The 13905-nt window shown below is 38.4% G+C and overlaps 1 protein-coding gene across 1 annotated transcript in view; it reads right to left on the bottom strand.

Annotated features, from left to right (window-relative positions):
- Positions 1-1099: 1099 nt before the first annotated feature.
- Positions 1100-13905, bottom strand: part of cdh5 (cadherin 5) — a 30216-nt gene continuing 17410 nt past the window's right edge. The window contains exons 12-15 of the mRNA XM_053333606.1: positions 8441-8571; positions 8226-8340; positions 3779-3911; positions 1100-2523 (exon numbers count right to left, since the gene is read on the bottom strand). Coding sequence (XP_053189581.1) covers positions 2139-2523; positions 3779-3911; positions 8226-8340; positions 8441-8571 — 764 coding nt within the window. The 3' untranslated portion in view covers positions 1100-2138. The remainder of the gene's footprint in view (positions 2524-3778; positions 3912-8225; positions 8341-8440; positions 8572-13905) is intronic.

Below are 13905 nucleotides of genomic sequence, written 5' to 3'. Positions count from 1 at the left end.
TTATCCACTTTAAACCATGCAGACCTGCCAAAATGCAAGCATTGGACAATACACTCTCTTAGATGGAAACTAAATAAACAATGCAACAGTGTTTCAGTCCAATTATCCTGCAATAAATCATAGACCCTTTCTAAGTTTGCCTTATTGTTAAATGACAACAATTGAAAAAAACAGTCCATGGTTTGTGTACATTTTGGATCAGAGATTTTAGACCTGACAGTAGCCAAAAGGATGAGAGGTTAAAGTTATTCAGGCCACCTCAGAGCCATCGTAGCACCACTCAACTGCCCAACTAGCTGCCTTTGTCACTCTGTGTTTCCTGAGTAGTCCGAATGACTTTTGTTCTAGTAGACCTCTGAGAATTCAGCTTTCATCTCAACAATAACTGTGATGATGGGTTCTGTCAAATAAAACATAGGAACACGCTGTAACTCTGTCTGAGCAGCCTCCGCACAATTTCCTGTCTCTCTATTGTCTTTTTTTTTTACAACAGAAGATAACTGGGGACATGGATGAATGACTCACTTAGAAAATTATTCTTCATTCATATTGGTCATGTTGGTTTTAAGGGGAAATGTTTTAAATCCAGCTAGATACTCTGCACACTATTCAGGGTCACCTCATAAATCTAACCTGCTGGATATCACAAATTCATAAACAGTATAAGTTTTCCAGAGTTGAACTTTCCTTAAAGACGTCTCTCTTTAGTATTTCAGATAAAGCAAACACAACTGGCGTCTTGCTGTGATCAAACGCTTTAAACCTCTTTGAGTTAAAACTTACATGGCTGCTCAAAGTTTTTGCCTCAAACAATAAACCCCCCCAAGCCAACATATTTACAAATCAAATCATAAGCTTCAGATCAAAGATTTTTTTTTTAAAATCACCTCGTTCTCGCCGTGTTTGTGGCTCCTTTGTCAAATATTGAAAGAAAACATCAAAGTTGAAAGAGATTACACCGAGTCAATACCAAAGAGAACTGAAGAGTATGGAAGAAATCAACTTAAATCAGCGTGAATTGCTTTGACGTGCACCATTTTGCATCCCCAGTGGCACTGAACTAAACATATAACATCCATAATTGCACACATTTTTGTCAACATATTGAAATATGCTCATATCCAGATGATACCTTGAATGTCTTTCAATATTAGCCAGGATGATGTCATTTTATTGTGGTAAATGTAAACTTTAAATGAGTTTATTCACCTATATAGAGACATATATACTTGTAGATGTATATGCACAGGACTCATTTTAAACCTGTCATACTTTGTAACACTCAAATGGGATGCAAAATGGCACTGCATACAAAAGCTAAGAGATTAATCTAATGCAAAACAGCTTCAATAATTTTAATAACTGAGGAATGTTGCTGGCCAGTAGGGACCTGATTAACCCATCAGTTTTCCAAGATGAACTCTGGCTCCGGCCTGTAGCGAAGCACGCTTAGAGTTTCATCTGAATGATCTTTTTCAGGTAAAACAAAAGGATTATGATCTCAAACATCACAGCAAAAATCAATCTCTTTGAGCATTTATGAAGCAGTTCGTCTGTACTGTACATCCTCCTATGACATCAAGTCCTGGTGTTTAAAATATATTCTCTCCTTGGAGGAAGCATAAGGGTGCCTTATCATCACCAAAAAAAGAAAGAAAGAGAGTGACAAAGAGAACTCCTTTTCAACGTGATGGAGTTTCTTGGAGATTGTTGAACATCGTATTTACTGACTATACATGAACACATCGGAGGATCCTCAACAAACTAATGGATTTACGAATAACATTCATTAACAAAAAAAGTTAGTTGTCGTTACACAGGAAACCAGAGTGCCTGCATTCTGTTTTCAGAAGCTAAAGAAGTGTTTGGAGACTTTGTCTACTAGATCGAAGCTCCTTGTCCAAAAAACAAAATGGACAGAATGAAAGCCAGGTGTCGATGCTTTGAAAACGTTTATATTTCCTGCATGCTTTTGGCAATGTGTGAGTGTATTTATATGGCTGTTTTTAACCACTGGTGAACTGTATGTATGTGTGTGTGTGTGTGTGTGTGTGTGTGTGTGTGTGTGTGTGTGTGTGTGTGTTTGTACGTGTACGTGTGTTGGCATCATGTAGGCTTTTCAGCAAACACCATCTCCGTTAGTATTGATGGTAGTAGTCAGGCCCATCCACCCCATACAGCTCGGCCAGGGGCTTGAATCTCGGACCCCAGTCATTCAGGAAGTCGTAATCCAAGTTCGAGCCGGTGGAGGTACTGTTCAGAGAGCTGAGGCTGCCAGCTAAAGACTCCGGTCCCTCGTAGCCATAGATGTGCAGAGTGTCATAGGGGATGCCGTCTCTGTCGTGATCCGCCTCGTCTTTCTTGACCTCGATCATAGCAGCCATGTCACCCTTACATGCGGTGGGTTGAGTGTGTTGGGGGGGTTTCTGGACCATGGCATAGAGAGAGGGGTGGGGGTGGCGGTCCGGGTGGCGGAGTAGAGATCCATCGTTGCAAGCGGATGTGAGGATGGAGACATCGTAACTAAAGAGAGAGGAATATTGTTTGTTATTGAACGCTAGATATGATAAAATAATATTACAGTTTCTGCCATTTGTCTTTTCCATCCATGAATCTGAACTTGTTCTAACCTCTGAACCATTTGCAAGTAGTATGTAAGGCTATGTATGATTTTAATACTATTAAAATATATATTAGGTTAGATTCAGATTGGATTAAACTTTAATGATTCCTTTTGGGTGAACTGGGTCAGCAAGTAGATAGGGAGAGTTATTAAAAGTGTATTTTTGGCCATCAAGTTTTAAAAAAGTGTAAAATAAAAGTAAACATTCATACAAAGAGAACTAAATAAGCAATGTATGAAAACTGAAGTAAGTTAATGATGAGTGTTTTTTTTGGGGGTTTTTTTTGCAATTTCATTCAGTCTCATAGTTTCATAAACACAAAGTACAATTCAGGCTTAGTGGTAATGTCATTTGTTTTTCAGGTATTTATTTGTAATCCAAACTATTTGACTTGATGATGGTGCTGAATGAAAAGTCAGTCACTAAAGTTAACACAAATCCATTCAGTAGCTGTTGAGTTATATCAGTCTGAACCAAAGTTGTTGACCAAGCTGGAGCCGCATGGATAATTTGGCTAAAAACTCTCATTACTTTGATATGTCGCTGCAGAAAATTAACAGAAAATGTATCTCCAAAGAGAGAACTGCTGAACCGTTTCAGCACATTTCAGTTATCATTCAAAAATCCCCTCTAGACTTGTTACTCTGGTTCGAATAATACGTGTCTAATATGTTTTTTTTTTCTTATAAGAAAGTACAATTACCTCATTAAAAACCTTAAAATTACATCTTTTTCCTCACTGAAAATCCCAGAATTGATGAATATGCAAATATTATTCATTTCAAAAGTTTTCCCAGTGGACACAAGACTCTTACTTCACTGAAAAGTTCATTCTCAGTGTATGTGCACTGGCTTCAAGTTTCCACATCACCCTTGTGTACATTGCATACTGGACTGGGATTAGCTTCCAAACACATTGTAATGTAAATCATGCTCATAAGTCTTCCCCTAAGACTCAGATATTCAATAAGCAAAGAGAAACCTTCCTCCTTCACCAGATCAACGTGAAAACAGCTTTCTAGTTTCAAACTCTACATTCATTATTCTGCAGAGTGAAGCTCAAAGTAAGAAACAGCAAAACACATTTCTGAGTGAAGGAGGGCTTCAGTATTTTGTATAAAGGTCCATAGTGATGTATCTTTTCATCTACATACCCATTGGTGTCCATCTCTCCTCCTCCCTCCTCATCATATGTGACCAGCTGCTCGTGGATCTCCCCGCTATTCTTCATATTAGCCAGAGAATCCTTCTGGTAGCGTTTCCTCATCACAAACAGGATCACGATGACTGAAAAGGAAGAGCAGAGTAAAGTGTTTTAAATAGATTCATTCTGTTGCACACCTTGTTGTGTGAATCATCTGTGTCAGCACATTTCTCAGCACCTGAAACACAAGTTACATTCAGCCAATCAAAAACACACTGCTGCAGATGAAAATCCGCAGACGTGCAATTTTTCGATGTGAGGCCTGGTGACCTGAGAAACAAGTGGGTAAAGAAAATCAATTCATGTATTCAGGCCATATATAAAAGATGCAAAGTGTTAAAATCTCCCTGTTGCATGACTCATCTCTTAAGAAATTAGTAAGGATTGATTCAAAGAGTCGAACCCAGACACAGACAGATTGTCCTGCTCGGCCAACAGTTTTATGAATTTAAAAAACACAAGAGAAAAATGAGGCCAAGAAAACCAAAAGTGAATAAAAATGGGGGCAGGAAACAAATGAGGAAAGTAGAACACTAACGAGGGAATGAGCTTGGAAAACAGAGCAAGAACGAGTGGAGAAAATGAGGAGCGGATGGTTGAAGGTGTCTGCGACATTCCCTTCGAGCGTAAAAACCTCAAATGAATCTAACCAGCCAGCGACAAACAGACACAGACTCGCTGCAAATTGAAAGAAAAGAGCCTAAGAAACAGGAAGAAAGATTCAGTAAATACAGGAGGGAAGTGGAAACGAGTGTAAGAAAACAAGGTGATGGTGGATGAGAAAGAAAGGAAGAGGGAAAGAAAGTTGGACTTAGTAGAGGTTGAAGAAATAAACAGTTTAGAAAGAGAGAAAAGGAGGTGAAGAGAGGACAAGAGGAAGTGAGAGAGTAAAAAAAAAGAAGTGTCTGAAAAAATAAAGGTTGGGGTTAGATATGGAGACTGAATTTCCACAACTTAGATTTTCATTAAAGTGAACAAAGACCATGATCTCAGTCATTAATACCCAAGTTAAAACTATAATTGTCCAGCCTATCATAATCTTAGCTTTTGTAAAATCTTCTGTAAGATTTAATAAAGGGATGAAACATTGACTTTAATAGGTTACATGAAAAAAGCAAACCTGGTTCTGTCATTTTTCAATATCTTTAGTTTCTAAACTTACTGTCCAAGTTGATGAAAAAGTGTGGTAAATGAAACAAAGTGAAATGTTTCTCTTTCTTGCTTGTGACCTGTATTCAAGCTAAAGAGAGTAAGAATGAGGACAAAGAAGCAGGAGAAAGGAAGAGAAAGAATCAAAGGAAAGAAGAAACAAACAAAGGGAGCAGCCGACGACTGGAAGGAGGAAGTGGAAGAAATGGGAGAAGCGGAGAGGGTGAGGAAACGAAGAGAGAAGTCAGAAGAGGAGAGAAAAGGAGGAGAGGAAGGATAAATTTGACATTAGATTAGGCTCCGAGCCGTGGTCCCGATATGAACCTCTTTCTCTCTCTCGGTGGACGGGCAGCATTAGCCATGCCTTTTAGTCGAGGGCGAGCGGGACTAATTTAAGTTTGCATGGGAAACCAACAGATTAATCTTTTACAACACATGCTCTGCAGTTTAATAAGCTCGGGAGATATCAGACTTAGAGGGACAAGAAAAGGGAAAAAAAAGAAAAAAGAAGAAGCCTTTTCTTTGTGGGAAAAACGACTGAGAAAATGTTCTTTTTCGTGTGTCAAACCCGACTTCTTGTGAGAAAATGCGTCTGTGAATGGGGAGCGCAGTAAATTGCTTTGGGCCCTGGCAGATAATGACAAGTGCATTAAATAGTTAATCTGGCCTGCATTGGGGGTGTTTGATAAAGAGAAAGAGAGACAGAAAGGGGAAGAGAGGGAGACAGAGAGAGAGAGACAGAGAGACCCAGAGGGAAAGAGAAGAAGGAAGAGAGAGAGATGAAGAAAAAAAAAACGGAGGAGAAAAGGCATGATAGTGAAGGGGTGTATTAATAGTTAATAGGTTGAGTGTTTGGTGGTGTTTGATAAGCAGACGGCACCTAAAGAGCTGATAAACTCTCCTCATTACCACTCCTATTCTTCTGCTGCTTTTCCCACAATTCTCCTCCTCGCCTTCTCTTTTCTTTAACCTCTTTCTGTCTCGCTCTGTCACTCAGTCTGTCTCATTCCACCTCGTCTTAAGTTGTCTGTCTGTCTGTCTGTTTCACCGCTCTCCACCTCCCATATCTAAGTCTAGATATAAGTTTTTTTCCATCTGTCACTCCGCCTCCGTCCCTCTGTATCTTTAAGTTCCTCTTCTCTTCTCCTTTCTTCCTCAGCACTTCTCATCCCAGATCCCTCTTGTTTGGCCAACTATCTCCGGCGTGCCTCGCATCCAAACATGACAAGTGTCTTTTTTCTTTCTTTTTTTTTCCCCCAGAAAAAAAAAAAAAAAAAAAAGGAGCAGGGGGCGAAGGTATCAAAGAGAATATTGAGCTCACAACTGCAGGCATTATTTCCACATCCGCCGCTGCATTATTCATAAAACCAACAACACCGGGAGGAGAAAAGTTCCCTGCAAAAACACAAACCTTATTTATCGCAAAGCAAGGGCAAGAGAGTCTGTGAACATGCCCCAGTCACTCTGAGCTGGCATTCTGCATCTTTCATTGATGCCATCTTCATAAATTACTCTCAAATCATAACAACTGTGTGGATTTAAGGAGTTATTTTATACTTGTTTGTTAACAGGCAATAAACCAACCAAGACTGAAACTAAAAGTCAAAAACATATTAACTGTTTTCTATCCCTGATTCAAACTGTGGCCCATTTTACAAAGACAAATCTAAACATTCAGTCTGATAAACGCTGAGTCAGATAAGAAGTGACTCATTTGATTTTGGCAGAAAAAGTTATTCATTACTCAGGATTTCCTTCGTCCTAGCAAGAAGCATGACAAATGAAGGTAGCATACAATAAACAGGAAATATGGATTTAAAAACACTTTTAAAGGGAAAATGAACAGAGCAGCATTTCCAGTATGCCGCACCTGAAACTACGCCCAACAGTGATGTCACTGGGTATTGAGGCACCCTGTAGTACACTTCTATATCACTTGCAGCGAGGTGAGGAGGAAAACTACTGAAAGTCAGCAAAAAAAATGACCTTCAGTTGCTAAGTTCCTCTTTACGTTTCATTTTCATTTGTTAAATCAGTGAAGATATTGTTGCAACAGAATGCTGACTGATGATTCAGTGAAAACCAGCTGACCTGTGAGATATCTGTGCACTGTATTAGTAAGGTATGGGTACATTTAGACAATCAAACATTTAAGTAAAGGTTGTAGTTATGGTTAAATATGTACACACTTCTTTACTCTGCTGTGCTATATGAATATCACTATCTCATGCATACATGGTTTTGGTTGTACAGTATTCTGCAGAATTATCATATGAATTCAATTCTTTAGAGACTAACTTTAATATTAGTTGCTTTGACCTGAACAATTAAAAGCCTTGCTCAACAGTATTCCTACTTTACTTGGCACCATGAATGCACTTCTGATCATGCACAAATGCAGCAAAAGTGCAAAATGACTTGGTTTATATTAGTATGGCAAAAAAAAATGCAGAAGCCTATTGCTCCATCAGTTTCACATTCAGTAAATCCAAGTATGCCATGAAGATGAAAAAAATGGCCATTGACAAAAAAAAAAAAAAAAAAAGAAAAAGTCCTTCAGGCACATTTATGTAGAGCAAGGAGAGAAGATTTAAAAAAAACTTTATTTTGTCCGGTTAAAAATGCAGAATGGTTTCAAACTGTCAATATTATCTCCACACGGATTTTGTACATTTTTGTTAACAGGCAATAAACACTGAAAACACTAAAGACTGAAACTAAAGGACGAAAACATATTTACTGTTTTCTATCCCTGATTCAAACTGTGGCCCATTTTACAAAGACAAATCTAAACATTCAGTCTGATAAACGCTGAGTCAGATAAGAAGTGACCCATTTGATTCACGCAGGATTTCCTTCTTCCTAATAAGAAACATGACAACGTGGCATACAATAAACAGGAAATATGGCTTTAAACACTTTTAAAGGGAAAATTAACAGAGCATCATTTCCAATATGTCGCACCTGAAACTACACCTAACAGTGATGTCACTGGGTATTGAGGCACCCTGGAGTACACTTTTATATCACTTGCAGCGAGGTGAGGAGGAAAACTACTGAAAGTCAGCAAAAAAATGACCTTCAGCTGCTATGTTCCTCTTTACGTTTCGTTTTCATTTATTAAATCGGAAAACCCTGCTCACACATTTGATTGACAGGTGCATAAACAGGAACAATTTGTTACTCCACTTAAGACGGAGACTAAGACAGAACAAAAGAAAGTCAAGATAGATGGGACTTGAACCTACCCAGGATGGTCAGTATGCAGAGCAGAATGGCGATCAGGGCATGAGCACTGACTCCCATCCCCCGTGCAAGAGCTTTGCAAACCAAATCATTTCGCTGGCCATCACACTGACACACCTATTAGAAGAGGGGAAAACAACGATTACTACAAATGCCGATGACTCTCTTTTATGTAAAAGGAAACAGTCGACACAGATACAAAAGGAAACACACAGACCTTGATTTTTACTGTGGTCCTGCTGGTCAGGACAGGAATCCCATTGTCACTGATGCTTACATCCACGCTGTAATCCCTGGGGTCATCCATGCTGAACGGCCCCTGCACCACCACGATAGCCGCTGTGTTGTCTTAACAAGGAAACACATAAACACCCACAGTGAGTACACAAAATGTTACAGCCACCTTTAACAAAACAAATGCACACCTTTCCTTTCTGCAACATCCATGTCGAATTTGTCTGACTCATCACCTCTTCTTCTCACTGAAGCAAATCTAATGTTCACCTGCTCAGTTTATAGAGTCTTCAGAGTCTATTTATACAGCTGACGTCTGCTCCAGAGATATATAACAAGATATGAGAGCAAGAAGAGAGTCCTTACACAAAGACAGACAGGTAATTTGTGATTTTGTCAGTGTCAGTTTAGTGCATTACTATTTGAGTCATTTAGAGTTATGATAAAACCTGCAATTATGAGACAAAAATTTACTTACAATGGTTGATTATTTCCTTTTATGAATGTTTATCCAAAGACAATGCAGTCCCTAATCATTTGAATCTTATTTGGTTAATTGGTAGCAAGATTAAGTTTGAAAGTCAACAACCAAAGTAATTATTTTGCTTAAAGTTCAAGACCGCCAAAAAGGAACAGAACAACACAACAAAAAACGAACATAAATGTGTTGAGCGAATGAAGCCGTGCAGACCAGTCCAACAATACAGTCATTAGTCAAATCCCCACCAGGCAGAAGTTTCCTGCTGAGATGGCGGGGAGAACCTTTTTCCACAATATCCCACCACTGAAGGAATTTCAGTGAACACAATTGCAGGAAAGAGCCTTGTGTACACTCAAACGTACCTAGACACACTGTACACATCTGTTAAACTCTCAGACAAAGAAACATATGGTTTTGTATTTATATAAATGTGACTTTTACACAGGAGCTACAAGTCCTCCAAATTAAAACACCACATAGGTTGTTTGACCATGCCACTTCAGAATGACCCAGTGGTTATAAATAATGATGTTTTATGATGTGACAACACTGCGGTTAAGGCAAACCACTTGAGGTCTGTTCTAAACCGCATTCTTTCCTACTACTCGTACTAACTCTGACGTCATTTGAAGTATGTAGTGTGTTTCAACTGCGTAGTATGTGATTTAGAGTATGTGAGAAGTTCACACTCAAATTACCCAAGATGCAATGCAACTTCTGAAAAAAAACCCAAAATACAAACGTCACAGATCACCACCTCGCTGGTTTCAAGTTAGCTATAGCGAGAGTATGTTCGCTTCCTGTTTTCAAAATAAAAGCTCCAATTCTATCTTTATGGTTTTCTTAATAATAAAAGGTAACGGGTGTTTTATTTTGTGAAAATGACCGTAAGTGCGTTATTCGCTACGCCTAACTCCGAATTCTCAGGAACAAAACTTTAAACAGGTGTTATTTGGACAAATGAGCGTCACATTGTGGATCTAAAGGGCTACTTTACTTTCTTCCTAAAAAGATTAGAAATGTGGATAAAGTGGTATATTTACAGAGTTAGAGCTAAAATGAAATCAGCTTCAGCCTGATGATTTCAGCTCGGGTAGGGACGAAATGCATTGTGGGTAATCGTGTAGTTTACTACAGTGTAAACGGTCTGCTTACTATCTGGTCGTTTAGTGTGTAGTATGTAGGATGGAAGTATGTAGTAGAAGTATGTAGTATGTAGTATGTGGTTTCGAACACAGCCTTGGTTATAATTAGGGTAAGATCATGCTTTAGGTTAAAATGACTTCCTTTAAGTTAGGCAACCTTTGTCATTATTGCAACAATAAACACCACAACAATCATAGTTACATTATTTTTAAATTTGTCATTGACTCAGGATATTTTTGGTAATGATATGCATCACAATACAAAACTAATGTATTCTTAATATTTTGTTGGAGCTCCAATTATGCACCTGCAGTAATGGTTTGAATTTATTACCACTGAGCATCTCCACTGTATTAAGCTTGTATAAAATGTCTCAAAAAAAGGATGTTTTCCTTCTCAGTTAGACCTATCTCTATTAAATTGGTGACTCATCCTATCAATAAATCATTAAAATAATTTTCTTCCAAAGACGTGACTCCAACTAAAACTGTTCCCGATGTGTTCTGTGGATTATTCAGAGTACTTGAGACACTGTTTCTGTTTAAACCTGCAATAAATGATTTTGAATGAATAAATAAATGAAAATGAATTTTTGGCCACTTGGAGGGAAGCGAAAACTGTGAACTAGACACATCCAAATGTTACAGTATGTATTTTTACATAGAGTCTAGCTAGCAGTCTTATTTTGGATGTGCAAGGTGCCACCCTGTCTAGAAAAATGTACAATGACAAATATCAGACCAGAATAGCTGGCAGAGCACCAGAAGGATATATCACATTCAGCTTAAAATGCTTACTGGAGATATCTGACCTATCTGTAAGAGTATAAGAACCTTGTACTCTGGAGCAAATCTTTGTCGGTGTCTCATGCATGCAGACATGAGCCAGGCTTGAATAAACCATGTATTAATGCCGAATTCCTGATTTCATCTTTGCCGATCGACGATCATCACAGAAACATGTAGCATCACAGAGCAACACTATAATTCATTGGGAGTCATGTTTCTGTGCACCTAGTGAATGTAAATCTAATAATCACTCTCTTTAAGCCCTGTTTTTTGCTCTCTACCAACTCCTGAGAAAAATATCTGACTCTTTAGCTGCTAAATGCTCCACTATGTTCACCAGCTCACCACTAACTGTGTCTGTTTGCCGGTTGATGCCTGTGGGAAACAGCGGGTTTTCTAAAAGCTTTCCTTAGAAAACATCTGCCTGTGAGCAGCGAGAGTCAAGTTGCCACCAGACAACAAAACTGAGCCCAAACTCTTTATCAACATCCATAAAACTGAGAGGAACTGCACAATTTGGTGATACACTGTTATATAGGAAAAATATTGATTATAGCTTCTTTCATGTTTTATGTTTTTATTCCATTTCTGGATACTAAAGCAAATAAAAGCGAAACCATCTGATGCCAAATTACTACTAGAAGTGAAAGTTAGAAAAGATATTTTAGGTAAACTGACCTTTTCATGCAAGTTGCTCCCTATTTAATTATGTTGATACAACCACCTCGCTCAGATCAGGTTTCCACCGTATTGTCTTTAGATATAGTCAATGAAAGTGTGTGTGGGAGGACATGGGTGAAGATTGAAGCTTAACTGAATAACTGACTAACTGAATAAAAGATGAAAAAACGCTTCTGTCCTCCCTTCATCTCATCCCTGCTCTCTGTCTTGTCTCCTGCTCCTTTTTTAAATTTTTTTTTTTTTTTTTTTGTATTTTGCTTGAATTTATGTCTTTCCTGTCTCTTTAGATTGTCACACTCCACTTTATATTTCTTTTGTTCTCTCTTTCTGCATGTCATTAGTCTTTTTCTTTTTCTTTTTTTTCTTCTCCTCTCCTTGTCTTCCTCTCTGTTGTCTCAGTGTGTCTCTGTCTGGTATTAATGCAGCGAGCTTCGTGTAGTCGCCCGGTCTGAACACACGGTCCTGTCACTTCACTGTGCAGCTACACTGACTGTTGAAGTGTGTGTGTGTGTGTGTGTGTGTTTCTAGATCCCTTAATGAAAGCATGGTTGTTGTTTTTTTACAAGTTTTAAAGAGCTGGTAGTGGATAAATATTTTAAAAGTCTTCACTTTGCAGCTCTTGCTTCATGTGTCTGCCGTGTTTGAGTTTGTGTGTTAAGTGGTGTGAGGAGCTGTCAGATTATTTTTGGGGGCCACAGTCTTGAGCCACAGGGGAGAGCGGAGGTTCACACTAACCAGCACTTATAAAACAACTATCCACCTCGTCTCCTCTCCTTCCTCTTTTCGTCTTTTCATGTCCTATCATCCTCTCCTCCCTTTGCCTCTCCTTTACCCTCTTTCTTTTTAAAGTCTCGCTCGAACATTTGATTCTTTCTTTCTGATTATCTTTCGTCTTTTATCATGTCCTCGCTTCATCTTCACTTCGCTCTATCATTATCGTCATTTCTCCTCCCCTCTCTTCAATCTTCTCATTAGCCACTGCTCTACTCTGCTTTTTTAAATTCCTCATTTCCTTCCCTTTCCCTTTCCTCCCTTCGTCTTATCATCTATGTCTACTTCCCTTTCGATTTTTTATTTTCTTATCTTTGTTTCCTCCTCCTTACAATACTTTTTTCCATTTCATCGCTCCTATATCCATTACTTCATACCTTTTATTTTTTTACTGTCTCTTTTTATTCTCTTGTTTATCCCTCTTCACTTTTCCCTCCCTTGCCTCCTCACCTCATTTTAACACGGTCTTATTTTAATATTACCCGTCCCCCCCTTAATCCTGATCTCTTCCTCCTGCTTCCTTTCATCTTTTCTTGCAACTCTGCCTCATCTGTCTTTCCATTTTCTCCCCTCCATCTTCCTCTTCCTTTTTTTCTCCATCGGTTCAACATGTCAACCCCTCCAGGCATGAGCAGGGAGGAAATGGATGAGGCAAGTTCATGCCTTTTTTTTTCTCTGTTTATCTTTCTTTGAGCATGTTTCAAGTTTCACTTAAATTAAATAGCAACACTGCACCTAAATCTTTCATATGACTACCTTAAGCTTTCATCTATTCACACTTTTAATATTTGACTAGAACAGTTGGTAACACTTTTCCTCTGGCTTTCATGTATTATGGGGGCATGTGATGATCAAAAATTATGAAAAGTGTTTTACTCGTGCCGTTTTCTGTCCTAAGTTGAATAACCCAAATAGGCTTTAGAAATCTGACGTAACAGAGCGTCAACCTTTGCCTAAATATCAACGTCTGGATCAAAGAAAATGTCTCTGCTGAGTTTAACACCATTTCCTACAGAGTTTGTCGCAGTCTGTTTATTTGAGCTGACATTTTTTAACTTGTTCATTTATACTCATTTTTACTCCCAATTGGCACAGAATCTGCTGAATGTAGAGTGCTGCTCTGAGTGTAATATGATCTTTCAGAAACAGAAAGCTTGTTGCTGTGTAATGCAGCTAGCACCAGAGGAAAAATACCAACAAAAAGTCAACATGTTAAACTACTGAGTGAAAACATCTCGACATCTATCGACTGGATTAGCATCCATCCTCAGGACAACATTTGAATGTGTCCAGTAATTTAGGTCATGGCCAAATACAAACAAAATGTACATCTAGTACTAATTAACAAATGTTAACATGCTAACAGTCTCAAACGTTGGTCAGTGCTGATGGTGAATATATTAGCATAATGCTGTTAGGATTTAGCAGCCCTGTCTGCACGCATAAACAATTATACAATGTTCATATGGAATAGATTCATTTTAATCAGTAATTTTAGTGAACTATATTAAAACAATACACTTTAAGCCTATGTTAAAGTCTGTCTCATGTTTAAGTTCTCTTATGTCTTACAACATCTTT

The sequence above is a fragment of the Scomber japonicus genome, chromosome 14 (genome assembly GCF_027409825.1).
Source record: "Scomber japonicus isolate fScoJap1 chromosome 14, fScoJap1.pri, whole genome shotgun sequence".
In the NCBI taxonomy this organism is placed as follows: domain Eukaryota; kingdom Metazoa; phylum Chordata; class Actinopteri; order Scombriformes; family Scombridae; genus Scomber; species Scomber japonicus.
This window is presented reverse-complemented; position numbering and strand designations above follow the sequence as displayed.